This window comes from Rutilus rutilus, assembly GCF_951802725.1.
Source record: "Rutilus rutilus genome assembly, chromosome: 18".
Lineage (NCBI taxonomy): Eukaryota > Metazoa > Chordata > Actinopteri > Cypriniformes > Leuciscidae > Rutilus > Rutilus rutilus.
This window is the reverse complement of record NC_140231.1, coordinates 3,795,699-3,816,840: the sequence shown is the minus strand read 5'-3', so window position 1 is coordinate 3,816,840 and position 21,142 is coordinate 3,795,699. Positions and strand designations below refer to the sequence as shown.

Sequence of the window (21,142 nt, the reverse complement as noted above, 5' to 3'; positions counted from 1 at the left end):
TCAGACGATTTGACCACTTCAATAAATTTAGTTTTGTAAAAGGCCTCTTTAAAACGAATTTCGTTTTGTATAAATTGTATCTAAATTTTTATAAAGTTTTCATCAACCAAAATTGCCTGGATTTAATATAATCATGACATGATGGGCATGCCGCTGTCACTTGCATTGAAATCTCATAAAAAAGGCTATGCCTCACAGACATGACAAATAAATAAAGCTTGAAATTTCTTTAAACGAAACAATTAAAAACGAAAGAAATAGGCAACTCACTGATTAGGCTAAGTAATCCATGATGTGCATTTCTCTCATTCATACGGAGATGGCGATCGTCAGTTTCTTTAAACGAAACAATTCAAAACGAAAGAAATAGGCAACTCACTGATTAGGCTAAGTAATCCATGATGTGCATTTCTCTCGTTCATACGGAGATGCGATCGTCAATTTCAGTAAACGAAACCATTCAAAACGAAAAGAAATATAGTCTGATTAATCAATGGTGTGCATTTCTCTCTAGGCGCGTTCATACAGAGATGGCGATCGTCAGTTTCTTTAAACGAAACAATTCAAAACGAAAGAAATAGGCTACTACTCACTGATTAGGCTAAGTAATCCACGATGTGCATTTCTCTCTAGGCGCGCGTACGGAGATGCGATCGTCAATTTCAGTAAACGAAACCATTCAAAACGAAAATAAATAGACTAGCCTACTCTCTGTAATCCATGATGTGCATGTCTCTCTATAGCGTTCAGATGCCGATCGTCAATTTCTTTAAACGAAACAATTCAAAACGAAAAGAAAAAGGCCACTCTCTGATTGTGTAACGATGTGCATTTCTCTCTATAGGCGCGTTCACTACAGAGATGCGATCGTCAACTTCCATCTTTGCAGAAAAGTTTTATTAATAAAAATCAATGGACACGCGTCACCGGATTACAAAGGCACTTCTTGCTTGTTGCACGCACACAGATATTATGTTGAATAATGGTGGGCTCCGCTCATAATAACAGTTAATGCCGTCGGCCTGACTCAGACACAACGTGCAGGGGTTGGGCTTGATTTTTTTGTTGTTGTTTTTTTGTCCGATCTGGCATTCAGTTTCTGAACGGTGTAGGCACAAGCCAACAGTTTGGTGACGCCGTCTGAGCCCATTATGTCATAATTTTTAATTAGTCACGGTAATACCGTATACCCCGGTAAAATAGGGAGGCGGTTTGACGGTTTCAAAATTCGAATACCGCCCAAGCCTAGTGCACACGCTACATTGATCATGGCCAAGCATGCGCCCTTATAATGCGCCATATGAATAACATGCGCAACACACCACTGACTTTAGATTAGGTTTCTCCTGGTCAGTGGCAGAATTGTTTTCTGAAACTGCAAAATAGCACCAGGGAACGTTTGCGCCGGAACACGCCTCCTCTTTTCGCTGAACCGCTCCCGGAAGCGCAAATGCATTTGCTAATTTACCGACGGGTGCAAAATAGGAATGATACATGCGTCGGTGTACAAAGTCAATTGCGCTGGGTGCTTTTGTGGGAATTTAAAATAAAACTGCACATTGTAATTTTTGTACATTAATATTAATTCAAAAGCAAACCTAGTGAAAAAGAGAACTCCAGAGAGCTGTCATGACAGAAATTGTATTACTGTAGTTTTCTCTGTGAAGGTCTGGCAGTCTTATTAACAGACCAGAAATATCACAATCTGACTTTGACTTATACTACATAGCAGGTAATTCACATATACGGTATTTGTAAATAAAATAATTGTATTTTTCTAGAATCCAAAATGAATTGGCTGCAGTGCACCCAAAAATAGAAATGTTGCCACAATGACTTTAGAAGACAATATTGATCCTAACGCATCTATAATGGTTCTGTAGACATTTTCCATCGCACCGAAGTACTTACTGAAACCATCAAGCACAGAGAGATGGGCGCAGATTGTGTTAGAGATGTTCACTGTCTTGTGATCGTGTGAAAATATATATTTCACAGGTCATCCATGCAGGGTGTTTTGTTCCACGACTGAGCTCAAAGCAAGGGAGTAATGTGAATATTTTAAATGAAGGGTGAGTCTGACAGAATCTGTCATGTTTTAGCACACTCATCACTTTAATACACAATGTATCAGCACTTTTCAACTGAGGGGACAACTGACAACTAAACACAAGTGGACTAATATCTAGAGATGTAATGTAAAACTGCCAAACAAAGAGATCTGTAATATATCAAACAATACAAAAAAAGTGAATCTTGAATTTTAAAAGTGCCTATTAAAGTTGTGTCCTCACTTTTGTGTCAACTCAGGATTTTTTTATAATTGTGAATAAATCAGGCAATATCGTGGTCAGCTTTAACTCTGAGGACCCCTTTCCTGTTTCCTGCTCATTGTGCATCTCACAGTAGGACACATAGTCCCGAAAGTTTTATGTATTTATTTTGTTATATTTTATATACGAACAATGTTGAAGTCTCTGCTGTCACAGCTTTAACATTTCAACTCCATCATCCCACCACTGTACAACATGTGGTTAAAGTGGAAAAATATTAAGTTTTGTCAAATCCGTCAAACGTTGTAAGCTGATGGAGTTGACAAGGGCTCACAAAACTATTTATATAGTGATATTATGTACAGTATGTATATTTTATATCCTTATTTACATTAAGGTTCATTAGTTAACATTAGTTAATGTATTAACTAACATGAACTAACAATGAGCAATGCATTTGTTACAGTATTTATTAATCTTTGTTAATGTTAGTTAATACAAATCCAGCTGTTCATTGTTTGTTCATGTTAGTTCACAGTGCATTAACTAATGTTAACAAATGAACCTTATTGTAAAGTGTTACCAAAATAAGAATCATCATTTTTGATTCATTTTAATCATGTGTATTAGTAAATGTTGAAATTAATATTAGATTAATTAATGCTGTAGAAGTATTGTTTATTCTTAGTACTAATTAACCTTATTGTAAAGTGTTACCCTTATTTTTTTATGGAATATTGCAGTTGTTATTATAAATAAATAATTTGTACACATATATATATATATATATATATATATATATATTTATTTTTTTAGATCAAGTCATGCAGGTCACGCACAAATAAAACATAATTGATGTGGTTTAAAGTTAAAGGCTACAGATATTTAGATTCACATTGGGAACATTTACATTGGGTGCATAATAATGATTACCATTACGTTCAACCTAACATATGATTCTTGTATTCTGTGAGCCACTGGAGACCCAGAATGAGACGTACTGTAACGCTACAACCAGTGGAAGGATTGTGGTATTAAATTAAATATTAGCTTAAAGAAATAGTTGTCTATCATTTGTTGTAACCGTTGGACCTCTGTCAACTCCGTCATTTTTTGTCAACTCCCGTTTTTAACATCCTCAGATAAAGGTTTCAGTACATTTTGAAAGAAATATTTCATTCATGTTTCCATTTATTGTGTTAAAATATTAAACCATCAACTGAACTACATGATATTACATCTGACTTACCTAAGAACATTGGTTATATATGTTTAATATTATAAAGGAGGGCAGAGAACTAAGGAGTTTAGGAACTGGATTGTTCAGAATAACCCTAACCCAGGAAAAAACACTTGGAGAATGTATTTTTCCACTTAGCTTTTTTATTACATAACTGAAGACTTTACACTGTTGTCGGATGGATCAAATTAAATTAGCATGCTTTTTAATGCGTCTTATGAAGTGAATAAATGTACATTTTTAGAAAAATTACATTGTTCATCAGCTGAGACCTTTTGTCTACAAATATATCAGTTTATTTATTATTAATGTATTATTAAATATTAAAAACTAACTTCTTGTCCCTTATTTAAAAAAAATCTGTGATATCATTGGGGAAATTGGTACATTTACTGTATATTTTCTTACTACAAACTTTTTGGCAGAGGATACTGATCTTCTCGGTTATGTAATTTGTACCAGCTGATAGTTTGGTTAATCTTTCTGCCCACCAGAATCTAAGATTTAACAGCTTTAGATGTTTTGATTATACTGTGCATGTCTGACAGCAAAATCCATTAGATTCGTGATGCTCTGTTCCTCCAGAGAAGCTCAGTTCATCCAAACATACTGTCATATCCCAATACTGTAAAACTAAGAATACATTTCTGTCATATCCTGTTTCATAACATGTAGTTAACATGGAGTAATAATATCAGTCTCAGGATTGCCTCTCTGGACATCAGGTTCAAATGAGTTAGGTTTATTTGTACACCAAATTCTACTTTTAGCAGATTATGCTAACTTTAATCATGCATAGTGTTCATTATTATAACTAATCACTGTACACATGCATGAAAGACAATCATTTACTATTTAGAAAAACAGAATGCATCTTGACGCCACACTGACTGTACAAAACCATAACCCACTATCACTAATACCATATTAACCCAGAAACGACTGGATCACAAAAGCGCACACTGTAGCCACTGGATGCTACATTTAAAAATATATATTTGTGTGGGGCAATAATCTGATTTCTCCTCTCCCGTCTGTCTGCAGACCTTCCAGATTAGCTGTGCATCCGGTCGGATTTAGCCGTCTATCTATCACAGGGTTCTGCATCCATAAAGCCCTCTGAATGTGTCTGGTTTTAGCGCTTATGCATGCTAAGTATAAGTGGGAAACATCTTTTTTTAAAGGAGCTTTGCATTCTATAAGTGCAACATTTACTGTAAATCTGCTAACACATCTAACACATCACATGCACAAATTAGCACGGATGCATGAAATTACATTAACTGCTGTATATATTTTGTGAATAATCACATTAGCACACTCTTATATTCATGTTACTTGTACAGAAAAGGCAAAAGTACAGTTATATTATATGGCCTATTATTTAAAAAAAAAACTATATTTGTCAAGTCAACGTTATTTCTATAGTGCTTTTTATACAATTCAGATTGTTTCAAAGCAGCTTTACAGTGATAACAGGAAAATAATGCAACAAAGTTTGTTTCAGCTGTACAGCAGATCTAGATTAAAGTCCCCCTGTGGTGCAAATCCAGTTTTTAATGTTGTTTATGTGTCTATGTGGTGTTTTTAATATGCTTTAAGACAAACCATAAGATTAAATTCAATCGACACCATTGCTGAGTATTTTCTCCTTAAAACTGCAAAAACACGCTTTGAAATCGCTGGTGTTTCTGACGTCACAAACTACCTTGAAACCAATCAGATCAACGTGTGATCGTCAACCAGTGGATCTCTGAGCTGAGTGAGTGAGTGGAGGCGGGGCTCATTTGCATATTCATAGAACCACGCATACTAAATGAGGCACAGAGGTACAGTGTTACATTCAAGCTATTTAAGTCATGAAGATTTTTTTCAAGGAAAAAACATTTAAATATGTAATTTTGGTGATCAAAGATGAGTTTCAAGGGATACAATTATTGACTACTTCAAGTAAGTTTTTAATTGATTCATTTCTTTTGTAAAAATCATTAGTTATTAATTTAGGGGCTGCTTACACGACACCGTTTTCAACTGAAAATAGAAAACTTTATTGTGCTCTGGCTGTTCATTTACATGACAACAGCGTTCTGGTGTCCTGAGAACGCAAACTTTGAAGTAGGTTTCAAAGGGCAAGTTTTTGAAACCGATACCCTTATCATCTCCGTGTAAACCACAAAAACGTGAAACTGTGAAAACGGTGACGGCACGCACATCCGTATCACAGGCCGTTTTCACACCTGAAAGTCCGCACCAAGGTCCGAACCAAAGTTCATGTTTTCATACATTTTATACATTCGGTTAGTTTTGGTTTGGTTTCACATTGCAATTATGCGAGCGCACTAAAGAACTTTTCATGACGTACTTGCGTCCTGTCGTCATCATCTATATGGGCTGCATCTTGACATTGATTGGTTTGTAAACGGACGTGCGTCTGACGTCAGTGTGTTGTCAATTCGGCGGGTAACTTTGACAAGAATGAATGAACAGACGCAAATCGTTGCCATTATACTGTTATTTTTACGGCATTACTCCCTGCAGCACCGACTATACTCTACGCTAGTTCAAATTCAGCAAATGAACGTCCTCGTTGTGCGAATGCTTTATCATCGCCGGCAGGAAAGGAGGAGAAGATTGCAAGCGATTCCTGCGAGCCCTGGCACCTCCATTTGGGGAGAGACCAAGGTGAGTGGCAATTTGAGTCCATACTGGCCGTCTGTTTCAAAAGATGAGTTGACACGGGTGATTTATAATTGTGTCCTTATTTCTTCTGTCTTCTTCTCTCAGTTGTTTAGGCTACGCGGGAACCACCAGAACTTCCTGTAAATGGTCTGAAAGTCCGAACCATACAGAAAATGCTTTCACACTAGAAACGAACCAAACCTTTGTTCAGTTCGGTCCGGGCCGAGACTACCTCTTTTCATCTGACCAAATTTGGTCTGTTTGGTCCGGACCGTGGTCCGGGGCAGGTTTCACACCTGTAGTTTTGATTCAGATCAAACTGAAAAGTCCGAAAATCCAGACCAAACAAGGTAGGGTTCTCCTCTGGCCAGCGAACAAACGTGGTGTGATTATGATTCACAAGTCAGAAATCAGATTGTGGACTGCAGCACTCAAATATTCATCCAGTTCTTTATGCTTGAAGATCGGATTCTTCATGCCGGTATGGAGCAGAAGATGGTCTGTGTAAAGGACCTTGTGGATCTTGTGGATCAGTGCCGATGGCTGTCGTGTCGACGAGGCCTTCACAGGGGATTGTCTAGTGGACGCGGTCTCTGTTGACATTGAGGGCTCTGTTGTGGTCGTGTCTACACGCCGCAGATCTTAGAAAACATTTGTAAATAGTGAGAAGGTAAGTAACACTTAGAGAAGGACGTAGCAGGAGGATGTGGGGGACACGACCCCTCCACAGTTTTTGCTGACACTGCACCCTGACTCCAAAGCAAATTATACCAAAAACATTTCTCCGGGTTCGAAATTTCCCCATGTTTAAAACGTGACTAGGTGGTTGCTCAACTTCTATATGCAAGCTTGTCATGTAGTGTCGTCTCTATGACAACCATGTCACTCATTCATTCTAAAGCCTCTCAGTAACCAGTATAAGGACACAAGCACTGTGAGTCATTCAGTATCTACATGGTATTCTGCCATTGATTAACAATTTGCGTGGGGATGCACTGATATGAACATTTTGGCCGGTACAGATAACCGATAATTCTTTATATTTGGAAGCCGATAACCGATATATTGGTGGATAAATCTAAATTAAATTTCTGATAACAAAAACAAAAGTCTCACCATTAAAAGCCATGTCCCAAGCACACAATTATAATGTTCTCATTATAACTTTATGAAGCCTATATAACAGACTTGCGCTGCACATGTTGCACGTTTCCTTTTCAAAACCATCATGTTGATGAACAGTGCACATCTAAAATGTCCATATTTCCAATAATCCATTATTTATCGGCTTTAATATATCAGCCAAATTTTCTTAAAAAATTAACATACATCAACCGATACCGATATGGTGGGTGATGTATATCGTGCATCCCTCAATTTGCGATTTCTTTTTTTACTTTATATATTTTATTCAATATTACATAAGAAGCCTCAAATGTGCACATTAAACTCTTATTTCATAAACAAATTGTTGCTGACAGTTATGCTACAATTTTTGTTTTTAATTCTGTGTTAAGCACTATATTTTGTTAAAATCTACAGCTTCCTTATCGTTTTTAGGGAGGTATCTCTTCCTGTATGTCTTCTCTTTTATATTTTGTTGGCAAATGAGTAAGCCACTTAAATGAAATGAAATGCCCCCAATTTTACAAAGCAACAAAAGATCTTGCCAGATTTACCTAAATAAGCTTTAAAAACAAATCGAATACATAAAAGTAAATAAAAACAGAGGTTTGGTGTGTTTTACTTCCACTTTTCAAATCTTTCTTACGCCCTGTACTACTTAAGTTTGTAAAATCTACAAGTGTGCATTAATAGTGATGCTTGCCTTTGCAAACACCACTTATAAATCTGCATGTGACGAATCAACAGACTGAAATTTAGCATTTTAAGGTCAAATTGATGAATAAAGACGTTTTCACTGAGCAAGAGCTGAACATTATTGGAGGTACTGGGATGTTAATGGGATGTTAGAGTCTTCCAGCCGCACTGGCCCATTTCCTGTCAGCATGGGGCAAAAGTACAAACACACTGGCATCATGACCCAGTTTTACATCCACTGACATCAAACGCCAGACACCACAAACACAAATACAGAGGGTTACAGAACACTTCACTATGCTTGGGTCAGGTTCACCCACGCAATCAAAAAAAAAAAAAAAAAAAATCCTAAAATCCCTGTTTTCTGGTAAGCCGGAAATGGAGGCCTGTGCAATAACACACAATACAATTCAGTTTCAAAGGGTTTCTCTGAAAACAGTCTCTGACAATAATTCAGTTTAATGTAAGTTAAACCAGTGCATAATGATCAGCTATCTACAATATCTATACACAATTGTTCTCAAGTGATTTAGTTTTTTAAGAAAATATCACAGATTCAAAAATCACCCAAAATCATACTGACAACACTTTGATTGGTTCGTCTTTCAGAGTTTTAATTAAACAGATATATTCAGATTCATGTACAATTAATATCTATTATTAATATGTTTTAAATGGTTATACTAATAAGATGCTAAAAAACAATACCTGTAAAATGTAAAGCACACTGACCATTAAGCTTATCGAACATTTGTTTTCTTTGTAATATATTGAAGACTAACAAACAGTTAATCTATAGAGTAAAAAAAATATATATATATAATGTTGTTTTTAATAACAATAAGCATTTTAATATAAAAACGAATCACATAATCAGCCACTGTACTGATTTTTCACTTTTGATTGAATTCAATGGAAGCTCGTATTTGGGTCCCTATTAAATATGCTAAGGATTCCTATTATTATTTCTATCATAATTTGGAACCAATTCTAAAAAATAATAAAAATAAAAATAAAATCCTTAATGGAAATTACTTTTTTGGATTCCAACTAAAACTAAGTTTTAATAGGACTTCCATGATTCCCAAAAGGATAAAATTCCACTGTAAGACATCAAAATTAATTTAAAGAAAATCTTGTGGGTTTTTAAAACTCATACATTTTCCCAAGAGATTGTTATTAACTTAAAGCAAGACATTTTATAACAACACAAGTAGAGTTATGATGGAGATTACGCAATATTCAACAGGATTCTAAGATTCTAAGTTACAGTTTATCCATTTTAAGTGATTCTTATTTGATTCTTATTTAAAATTAACCATGGTTTTATTATGGTAAAAGTGAAAAGGGCTAACCATTATTATTTTTATTTTTTTTTAATGTGGATTTGTGTTTTTTTCCATTTGTATAACCACAGTTTTAGTACAAATACCATGGTTAAAGTATGGTTAGTGCAGCAAACTCATGGTTAATTTGTGGTTACCGTGGTTTAACTAAAACAACCATGTTTTTTTTTTTTTCTGGTCTTATTTAAACCATGGTAAATTTTTCATAAGGACTGTACACAATCCTAAAGCATTTTTAAGCAGGGATGAACAGCAACAGCCGTATTTTACGCCATCTTAGTATAGCCATATTATTATGTATTAAACCTCATTTCGCAAGATAATTTTAAATACTGTATTTGAAATATCAACATGCTTTTTCCCCCAGTCTTTTCAGTAGTATAGGTTTCGTTTTGACACAGCAGTAGATGTCATGTGACAGACTGCCTTAGGCCTGTCAAATGATCCTTCTTTGATGAGAGCTGGATGCTATTGAATATGAGTAGCATCAGTGAAGACATGTATGTGACTGCATAATAACCGGTAATGTACCGCATCAGTGTCTCCTCATCACGGCCTGCAGGGCTGAATCACACGCGTCCTGATGCAGGCCGAGCTCGCCCATTCACACTCACATATCCATACAAAAATAACACATCACACGACAACCAAATCACACACACCGAGCTTGCTTTCTTGCATGCCTTCATTTCAGCCGTTTTCCACCCATCTGCATTTGCATTCTATAAGCCTTGCGGTAATACATTCATTCACACATCTCAGCGACGGCGAACACATACGGTTAAAACAGCAGAGACTCAAATGCGCCCAGAATAAAGCTATGCTTACCTAGAAAACAATCCGCCACGATGCGCCACAGTCCACAAACCTCAAATCCACAATCATGGTCCTACATATTTCTCATCGCGACCTCTCAGCATCAGCAGCCGTACAATAAAACGACAAGCTCCGATGATGCAGCGTAACACCGCCCTCCTTCTCCTTCTGCTGTCGGGATGATGCTGCGAAACCCCGCCTCCTTCGAATGTCAGATTGATGCTGCGTAACCCCGCCCCCTTCGAATGTCAGAATGATGCTGCGTAACCCCGCCCCCTTGTACTGTCAAAATGACCTCATTACATTCACAGTTTACTCACTGCAGTCCTCAGATAGACAGACAGACAGATAGACAGATAGATAGATTGATTCCCTTCACCTTACACAAGGTAAATAAATCAGAGGTCAGGACTTCTGTATACACACACACAAACAAATTAAGTTTTCATTTGAGTTATTAGCATATGTTTTATATATTTGTTCAAAAATGTTTTCACCTTGTTTGCTGTTTTAAAATATATTTTTTTATCTAATTGAATTGAAATAGAGGTGTGGGGGGGAGGGACTGATGCTATAAATGGTATATTGTATAACATTGTGTGGTATAAAACTAATTTTGAACAAGTAAAGTTCAATAACAAACTAAATTCTTGCAAAAACCTTGATGTTTTCTCTGTCTTCATGCCTATCTCGCAATGTTACAATCCCACCACATCATTTAATTTGAAGCAGATAAATGTAGAAACATCATATCACAAAAAAACAAACACTCAAGTTACAGACATTAAAGCAAAAAGTGTTCCTCTAATTAAATTGTTCGAATCCATTTTTGCCTTGACATCACATTGTCTCCTTACTGTATCTCATACTTGGATCATGAATGTTTCTGTGAGGTCTGCTTTGGGTCTTTTAATCAGATTTGATTGTAGAGCACTTTCTTCTGAACTCTTGCCCATAGCTACGAATCCACTTGTTGGCAACTAGAATGAAGAATTCAAAGGAAGAAGTTTTACATTGTGTAAGTCTAGTGCACATATATTGTGTCTTTGATTTTGGGATGAAATGTGACCTGGTTGTGTTTTCTTGATTTTCAAAAATAAATTCTTTTTCACAATACAAACCTCAGAGAACACTTACCCCATTTACTGCCTACAAACACAGGACATGCTGCATGTAAAGTTCTGGCATCTTCATTTCCATTTCTTAGCAGGTTAAACCACAGCACTGCTGTACCCTTATGGAACAGAATCATGAACATGTGAGCACAGCTTAAAGGAAGTCATTTCATCTATTTCAATTTAATATGAAATCATTGTCACTGTGTGGTAAATGAAGGTGCTTCAACTAACTCTCTTTGGCTGAAGTGCTGCACCAATGATTGGGAACACTGTTGCCCCACCAATGTCCACATCACTCATCTAAAATCAAGTAGTTAACTGTCAACAATCTGGAAAGTGGGAATTATTTGAAATATATACATGATTGGTTAGATTATACTCCATAGATTACACCTCACATAAATTAGGACAGTAGAAATCCGGCCTCCTCTGAGTTGAAAGTCTGAGTCATTTGCCAACTGTGGAGAGATTTTGTAACAAAGTTATGAAATAAAAACACAGTGCATGCTCTAGTCCAGGTACATATCTTCACAAAGGACCAGAGGAATAACAATTTTTAAAGTCCAACTGAAATCAAAATGGCCCCTATTTACTTTGTTAGCGCATATTACTCGTCTTGTGGTGAACAATTAATCTGTGCAAGTTAAAACACAGAAAAAAAAATTTGGGCTTCATAATCCTTAATCAAAATCTGAAAATGCCCCTCCCCTCTGCATTGGAGGACCTTCCCTGATGACGTAGATTTGACGGCTTGGTTTGGGAAACGCTTAACCACTCCCCTCAAACCGTTAGTCTGTAATGAGCGAGAGATGGAGAGGAGGAGCGCTAGAGTAAAACCCTGCTCTCTGTTCAATATTCCTTTTCACTGGGAAATACGTCACAACACTGGAGAAAAGTCGTTTGCAACTTCCGGTTCACGGGGACTTTAACACTTTCATACTACCTTTGAGTCATAATGTGGCTCATACTGGCCTCCAATTCCATAATTTGCAATCTGTAAAAAAAAAAAAAAGTGCATTTGTAGTTACAGATCGACTAAATTCCCACATGACCAGTCAATTCTGGCCTCTGTTTGAATGTTTGAGGAACCAAACAGGGTGCATTGTACATTCTCTTCCACAGGTTCACTCATCGCTGAGAAGCGATAATGCAATGGGAAACGCCTTGTGCGGTGCTGATTGTCTGAACCCGTATAAAATCACGCCAATTTATTATCTGATGGCCTCAGCAGCGCTACGTCACTCACTCTTGATTTAGTGAACGTGCCATCTGCTTCTCAGATTTTCTTCTTCAGAAGCGGTTTATCTGGTCCGTACTAGTTAAAGGTCCCATTGCATGAAAATTCACTTTATGAGGTTTTTTAACATTAATATGAGTTCCCCTAGCCTGCCTATGGTCCCCCAGTGGCTAGACGTTTTGATGGGTGTAAACCAAGCCCTGGGTATTTTTGAGAAAATGAAAGCTCAGACGGGCGAATCTAGAAATCTTCCCTTTTTTATGTCGTCATAAGGGGAAAGGTCACCTCCCTTTTCTCTTCTTTGCCTGCCCATGAGAATATGAGAATATACGCGAGCGCGATATTGGTTTTTCCTCCAGAGACATCATGGCTTGCAAACGAGCGAAGCATGGCAGTTGCTCAGTGTTTGGATGTACAAATGAACACAAAAGTATTTTTTTAGTTCCTTCATCCGAGCCTCTGAAGAACCAGCGGGTTTATGTGAATTTCTGATGTGTAATTGTTCAAGTTCAGACAGATAATCTTTCTCTCAAAATCGTTCAATACTGTTTATGCATCAGTAAATCAAGCCAGTGACTAAACGATCAACTTCACGTCGTTTCTCTTAGTAGGATGATAATAATCTTACTTAAACTGTGATTAATATATATACAGAAAGCGATCAAAGAACAATCCCTTTCCAATCGCCCAAGCTGTCAATCACACAGCGCGAGTTTATCTGGACACTTGCCAAAACTCGTTATGAATTCAATGACGCTGTTACACTGCACAACGAAGCTCTTACTGTACTTACCTCATGTTTGCATTGGTGAAATCATTAGTGAGAGTGCAGAAACTGTGTTGCAATGATAAGATCTTCATTCACGTGATCAACAGACTGTCATCTGCTCAATGCTCATCACTGCACTTTTATGTGATGGGAATAGATCTAAATACTCACGATTCGTTAATCCCGATAGCTGTAATAGTAAAAACGTATAATAGCTGTAATAGTAAAAGTTTTCGAGAGAGTTTCACATGTAATGCTAGCTATTTCATATGTAAGCATGTCAAGCCAATCACAGCAGTGGGCGTTTACACTGAAGTCTCACAGCAGCCAATCACAGCAGTGGGCGTTTACACTGAAGTCTCACAGCAGCCAATCACAGCAGTGGGCGTTTACACTGAAGTCTCACAGCCAATCACAGCAGTGGGCGTTTACACTGAAGTCTCACAGCCAATCACAGCAGTGGGCGTTTACACTGAAGTCTCACAGCAGACACAAACACAGCGTTCAAATCAGAGGCTAAAATCAGGCTAGGAAATATGCCTTTTATTTCTAAATTATAACAACTTTTGATCTAAAAAACATACTAACATTATAAGGGCACCCCAGGAAACATTCTAAAATAATAAAATAATCCATGCAATGGGACCTTTAAGCTATTTTCACTGGATGTACTAAATTTGTGCTTCAGAGACTAGCGATCTAGTTCAGTGGAACTTGCTTCGTTCTACTCTCAGTGAAGCACATGGATCTTCGTCATAGCCAGCAATTTTAAACTCTCCGGCCGAGGCATTTTTGCTTTGATAAGGATTCATCCGCCCTCCCGTCGCTCTGTGGCAAATTACATGGCTGAGGCCTGTCACGAATGGGCCTGGGGATCGGATGTTGAGCAACGAGCAGGACAGTTTCTCCCTCTCTCTCTCTCTCTCTCTCTCTCTCTCTCTCTCTCACACCCAAGCGCTCGCACCCTGCTGATTCGCCTGTAAAATTTCTCCACAATTATTTATACTCCAGTCCAGAGGCACACAATGCCGTTTCCTTTGGAATGGAGGCTGTTTTTTTCACCACGGCATCTGATTCTGAGGATTTTGGGCCTACGGCTTAGTGACCAGTAAGCCTGGCCTTCTGCGGTCTACACTGAGCTTGTGGACGAACCTCGCGACTCTCAATCACCTAAGCATGACGAGCATTTTCTGAGCGGCTAATCTAATTCGCACCCCTTTCGGAGAAAGCTGCCATTTTTCAGCGATTTTCATCATGAGATCTCAAGACCCTCGTCTAACGAATGCAGCAGCCTCTGGCTTCCCCAACTTGGTTGGTTCTGTGGAGCAGGGCTATACTAGCACTCTGGCCACTTATCTTTTGTCTTCTTTTGCTCCATCTTGGAAGTACTGCCCTCTTCTTCCTTCTAAGCCCTGTAGGACCACTCAGCGACTGGGCAGGCAGGTATGGCGCATACCATGGCCATTCTTAAGGCCTAACAAGCAGACATCCATGGCGGGCTTGGTAGCTGTCAACAACCGTCTTTGGTTAAATCTTTCTGAGATTCGTGAAAAGCAGAACATTTTTCTACTGGAAAACTGCTAAGACGCAATCTGCTGCCCTTACGCAGTTCATGCCTAGGAGGGCCTGCTAACCTCCCACTCCTGCCTTCGCCCCCAGGGACCGCCTTGCACACAGGAAAGAGACCTCTAGGAAGAGTGATGAACTGTGACATCCCCCACCTCGCATAGTTAGGGGAGCTCGTGCCCGTCCCATGCCTTGCCAGCGCCATCGTAAGCTCGTTGACCTGAACAGCCAGATACACCCGCTGCTTCAGCGTTGTGGGGTCACTCCACGGTGTGTCGCGTTGAGTTCTCCACAAAATCCAATTCGGATACACTCTCCAGTTCCGTCACAACCCTCCTTGCTTCGACGGGATTCATCCCACAGTAACAAAAAGCGCCCTAGAGGCCTCTGTTCTACAGCAGGAAGTGACATCTCTCCTCCTAAAGGGGGCACTACTGATTTTTCTACTTCACTACTACTAGGCACTACTTCATTGTTCCAAAGAAGGGCTGGGGTCTGCGTAACATACTGGAACTGGTTCGTCAAAATCTTTCCCTCTACGAAGGGAAATTCAAGATGCTGACATTAACAACTATCCTGGCGTAGATCCGAGCAGGGGACTGGTTTGTTACCATGGACCTGAAGGATACCTATTTCCACATCCAGGTCATTCCACGTCACAGAAGGTTCCTCAGGTTCGCCTTTGGGGGAAGGGAATACCAATATCGGGTTCTTCCATTTGGTCTGGCTTTGGCTCCGTGGACGTTCTCCAAGTGCATGGATGCAGCTCTGGCCCCTTTGACGTTCCAGGGCATCCGTGTGCTAAATTACATAGACGATTGGTTCATTTTGGCTCAATCCAGGGAGTTAGTGTGTCGTCACAGGGATGTCCTTCTCCACCACCTCCGGTCTCTTGGTCTCAGGCTGAATGCTCAAAAGAGTGTCTTAACACCTTCTCAGCGGACCATTTTCTTGGGTGTCCAGTTCGATTCACTATTGATGCAGGCCCGCTTGGCCCCTGCTCCAGTTTCCAGTCTCTGTGCGTGCTTGGCTAAGACGCAATCTGCTGCCCTTATGCAGTTCATGCCAAGGAGGGCCAGCTAACCTCCCACTCCTTGGCCCCTGCCTTTTGTTTCAGTCTCGACCATCATGTCGCAGTGGACACATGCCGCAAACTTCTGGGTCTCATGGCAGCAGACTCTCCTGTGCTGCCGTTGGGTCTGCTTCACATGAGGCTGTTCCTGTGGTGGATGAAACTCGGGGGCATCCGTCCTTCTTAGCCAGCTTTCCGTTTGCTGAGAGTATCGAGCACCATTGCCTTCGTGCTCTCTGGAGGTCGAAAGAGCCTCTCTTTTTGTTACAAAGGGTCAAGATGGGTGTGGTCTGCCCCCGTTAGGTTAACAGGATGGACGCCTCCCTGACTGGTTGGGGTGCTTCAAGGGCAGAGCTCTCATGTTATTATCAGGACGGACAACATAGCAGTGGTGTCATACATAAATCGCATGCTGCCTCCTCCCGACCGGATTCTGACCCTTGTTTTTGCTAGTGTTGACTTCTCTCAAGCATGTGGGGGATCTGCAGGCTCTCTCTTTTTAGAGGAGTCCCTTTGGAGGACATTTGTGTTGTGACAGGTTGGCCCTACCCGCACACTTTTATCAAGTTTTACAACCTGGATTTGGATGCGGGACCTGTTTTTTTCCGCATGAACCAGTCGTTTTGGTCCTGGTTGAGTTTGGTCTGGATCCAAAAAAAAAGTTCTTTGCGCCAGATCTGGCAGCCCTTAGCTTGGCATATGTGGTATATAATTCCCATTGCTTCATCGCAACACAGTTGAGTTGAGTGAACCTATGAAAAATAACTTCTTGGGCTACATATGTAACCCATGTTCTCTAAATAGGGAACGAGACACTGCATTTGCTGCCAAGCTCTTAACGTTGCTAAGGGGGCTTCTACGGTAGAAAATCTGAGGAGAAGATGTCGCGTTCATTATATGAGTGACGTAGTGCTGCTGAGGCGGAGACCATGCCATCAGCCAATAAATTGGGGTGATTCTACATGGGTTCAGACAATCAGCACCGTCCGAGGGCATTTCCCATTATGTCATCACTATGCAGCGTCTCGTTCCCTATTCAGAGAAGATGGGTTACGCAAGTTACCCCGAGATAATTTCTTGTCAGAAACTTTCCCATAAAATGGATAATGTGACCTACAGTACATGTTTGATTATGGTCTCTACATACACAGACCTACAAAAAATCTGATAATACCATGTGCATTAAATAATTGCCATACTTCCGTTTGTGTTATATAAGTTTTGGTAATGCACATAGCTAATAAATCCCAAAGTTGCGTCTTAAGGGCCTTGATCCAGTTCTGTAATATTCATGGACTGAAAGTCAGCCATTTAAAATTAGCATGCTATACAGATCAATCCATTATACTAGTTCATGCTTGAAATTCAACCAAGCATTTTGATTGGGTTAAAACTGTGAATACCTGGAGCTCCTCTGCTGTCTCCAATTCTAGACCAGTGACATCAGCAATTCTTTGGTTGACCTGTGTGATCACAGGATCTTCATCTTCAGAGAGCCACGCACTGAGAGACATAAAGAGGACAATCATATTAAGAACTAAATGTCCTATGTCCTTCTTCTCAACTGCTAACTGCCCTGGACTATAAGTATTCCCTAACGGAGTAGCTTTCTGTTTTTCATGTTTTGCTTAGTTTTTTTTATTATAAGCACATACTAGTTCCCACTGCACATGAGTCCTCAACCTTGACATTAATAACATAACTCACTGTACACAGCTAAGCTCTGCATATTATACAAATGTACAATTATTTGTCATGCCAATGACTATTATTTACTGTATATCAAATAGATAAAATGTGGGGGAAGGGTGTCACACCACAAGCAGATCTGTTTGATCTCTGGAGACGCGTTCAGTCTTCCCGCTTGCAAATTCTGCCATGTAAATAGCGAATGGGAGATGAGACTCTAATTGGTTTATTGCACATTACGCCCAAAACACACCCATTACTATTAAGAGAATAGGGACAACCCTTCTAGACCATGCGCTGGGAGCGCAGATCATTTTTCCCGTCGTTAAACTAGCAAAAGTGGATTCAGACGCGCCCTAAGTGCACTTGTGCCGGCGCTTTAGACCATGCGCTTAGATCCTTAAAATAGGGCCCTCTAAGTTGAGGCTCTTCGCATAGTGGTGTGAACAGCACCATTTAAATCCAGTCTACTGCATGGTTGGATTTCATTAGGAAGACTTTGGGCGTGATTACAGACCTACTTCAGACAAAGTCAAGCAGGAGGCATTCCCTATAGCAGTGGTTCTCAAACCTGTCCTGGAGTACCCCCAACACTGCACGTTTTCTTTGTCTCCCTACTCAAACACACCTGATTCAACTCATCAGCTCATTAACCCATGTGATAATGAACTGATGAGTTGAATCAGGTGTGTTTGAATAGGGAGACAAAGAAAACGTGCAGTGTTGGGGGTACTCCAGGACAGGTTTGAGAACCACTGCCCTATAGCATCAGCTCAGGATGCAGCATCTCGTTCCCTACTCAGGGAACCAGGGTTACATGTGTAACTGAGACCTTTCCATCTACCTATTTTATGCAAACTTTGGGATAGTGTTATTGTCTTGGCTGTGAATGGTTATTGTCTTGGCTGTGATACTACAAAAAATGATGTAATGATGATTTAATTGCTGTCATACATACTTTTTTAAAGTTCAAAAGGATGTAAACACAAAGAAAAGTGTAAAGAAGAAGAAGAAAAAAAGTTCACCCACTAGCACTTTGGTTTTGCTAAATTTGTGAGGCTATCTAGGAATCGCATTGATTTTAAAGGGATACTCGACCTAAAAAAAAATAATAGTAATAATAAATTGCCATTTACTTACCCTCATGTGGTTCCAAACCTGTAAACATTTTTTTGCAGAACACAAAAGAAGATATTTTGAAGAAAATTGGGAACCAAACAACGACAATGACAATGTTCATCAAACAATGTTTGTTTACTTGCTTTGTTCATACAATGGAATGAACAATTCCATTGTATGAACAAAGCAAGCAAACAAACAAAAAACATTGAGACATTTCTCAAAATATCTTTTTTTTATGTTCCACAGAAGAAAGAGAAGAATACAGTTTTGGAAAGACAGGAGCGTGAGTAAATGAGTTTTTACACATACCTCTTTGACACACGGGATGCAGCAGAAACTTTTTTTCCAGAGACTGGATCTATGACTTTAGCTCTGGAAAGCTTAATATAAACAGAGTTTTGTGTTGCATTAGATGAATATTGTTAATTACTAATAATACATATTCATTTAAAAAATGGTACAGACAATTATCAATAATACCAATCAATTACAAATGTATTTAATTCCATATACAGTACATTCCCTATAATTCCCCTACACACTGATACACACTGGCCAGTGTGATATTTTGAGAATGAACATCTGAATATTTTATTGTATGAACATCTGAACATGCAATATATTAAAAGAAAGAACAGAGCCTCTACTCTGTTCTGTCAATGGCAGGAGAAGAGTAAACATGTCTACACTGAAATAATACTTTAAAAGAGCAGTTTAAAATATGTAAATGTAACCTGCTGTAATTATTTTATATAAAGAGTTGATGAACATGTTGTAGTGCTACTTAATCAAACATAAACGGCATTTAATGTACCTTTTATATACAATTTGCATGTACCTTTGGCCTGACCAGTGTTTTGATGGTGTCCATTTCTCCTTCAGAAAGAAAGTCATGGTATCGTAGTATCGTAGGCTGATCCCACTCCACTTCCTCTTTAAACAGCACCAGCGGGTTTCCTCTTCCTGTTCTGTACCTGCACACCAGCTTTCTCTCTCTCTGAGGCGTCTATAAGCCATAATGCAATTTTACTCCACACTGACACATTCAATCTAATCTTCAACACTTTAGATTACAGTATTATACCAATTTTCCAATATTCTTGTTTTGTGTAAAGTGTAAAACATTTACTTTTGATGTGTAATGTTTGTTTTATGAAAACTTTTGCTGCATCGATAGCCATGTTATCTTATATTAGCCCAAATTAGCCCAGTAGATAACCTAGCAAACTTCAGCAACTCCAGTGAATATTTAGTTCTCTAATACACTTGCTGTATCACCCTGGTAACTTACTTAAATGACTTTGTTTGCAGGCAGACTTAAAAAATAGGGTTAAAGTCAGTTCTTTTTTATTTTGTAATATTGTACAGCAGTTTGGTACACTGTGGTTTTTAAAGTCATTTATAAATACATTTTGATTTGAGTCATGTTACATACAAAACTGGAAAGCAATTTCTCGATCTAGCGAGTTCTAATGGTCAGCTGACTTTCTGTAACTTCCACACAACTTTTACTCCTCACTCAGTGTTGTGTCGATGTAGTGACGTTGCAGTCAACTAGGGTTTGACCTTACACCTCTGATACTTCAGCAAAGGCCCATGAGAATTGGAGAGCGGAATTTGAATGCCACTACCCTGAACATAAGGGAATTTCTCATTCCAGGCTCGTTATGAGGATGCTTTCGGACACCGATGGCTCAGATTGAGGCTGACACCAAGTTGGCTGTCGTGCTTGCCTGGGCCGCCACTAATATCAGGTTTGAGTGGACTCCTCTAGCCTGCCCTTTGCTTTTTCAGTTGGATGATTGGTTTGACTTTCCACTCCAGTTTCTTTCTACCTGGAAGTGCCAAGGAGTTCACAGAGTCATGGAAAACACCTTTCACTGCGAGGACATGCTTCGCGGGTTCTTTGACCCCCACCACCCTCGATGGTGGTGTGGCCAGGGGGTAATCGGAGGTCACACAGGTCGAGCTTGCGATTGCAGTGCATCTGTACCATAGCCATCCTGCAGGCCCATCAGACTAAGGCACTTAAAGATCTGCACAAAGGTAGTCCTAACCCAGGGCTGATGCCGGATATGTGGTAGGTGTGCTTTCTTGATGCTCCCATCTTCCAAGTTGGCCTCTTTGGCAACACTGTCCAGGACTTTTCTTGGCAGGTAAGAAGCAGACGGAGGCGATTAGGCACATATTTCGTCGCAGCCACCTACAGGCTTCTGAGGTCCCGAATCCCGTCTGCCCATCGCAGCCTCCCCAACAGTCACAGTCCAATTCCATTGCAGGCTCTCGGAGTAAGGTAGGGGTTTCAACACCTCTATGGCTAGGGTCACTAGATTGGGACGCAAAGCCTCCCAACATGGCAACCTCTGCTCCGCCTCACCGCGAGGCACCCAACAC

The 21,142-nt window shown here is 39.5% G+C and overlaps 2 protein-coding genes across 2 annotated transcripts in view; both read right to left on the bottom strand.

Annotated features, from left to right (window-relative positions):
- Positions 1 to 10,388, bottom strand: part of jakmip2 (janus kinase and microtubule interacting protein 2) — a 47,348-nt gene extending 36,960 nt beyond the window's left edge. Inside the window, exon 1 of the mRNA XM_084386846.1 lies at positions 10,188 to 10,388. The gene's annotated coding sequence lies outside the window, so the exon portion shown is untranslated. The remainder of the gene's footprint in view (positions 1 to 10,187) is intronic.
- Positions 10,389 to 10,875: 487 nt separating this feature from the next.
- Positions 10,876 to 19,748, bottom strand: LOC311276606 (prolyl 4-hydroxylase subunit alpha-2). Its single transcript, XM_084386392.1, has 8 exons — positions 19,587 to 19,748; positions 19,058 to 19,128; positions 17,341 to 17,440; positions 12,237 to 12,287; positions 11,692 to 11,751; positions 11,525 to 11,593; positions 11,313 to 11,409; positions 10,876 to 11,155 (listed from the first exon to the last, which is right to left on the bottom strand). The coding sequence occupies exons 1-8, from the start codon at positions 19,617 to 19,619 to the stop codon at positions 11,085 to 11,087; spliced, it is 552 nt and encodes a 183-aa protein (XP_084242518.1). The 5' UTR covers positions 19,620 to 19,748; the 3' UTR covers positions 10,876 to 11,084.
- Between the last annotated feature and the right edge of the window lie 1,394 nt (positions 19,749 to 21,142).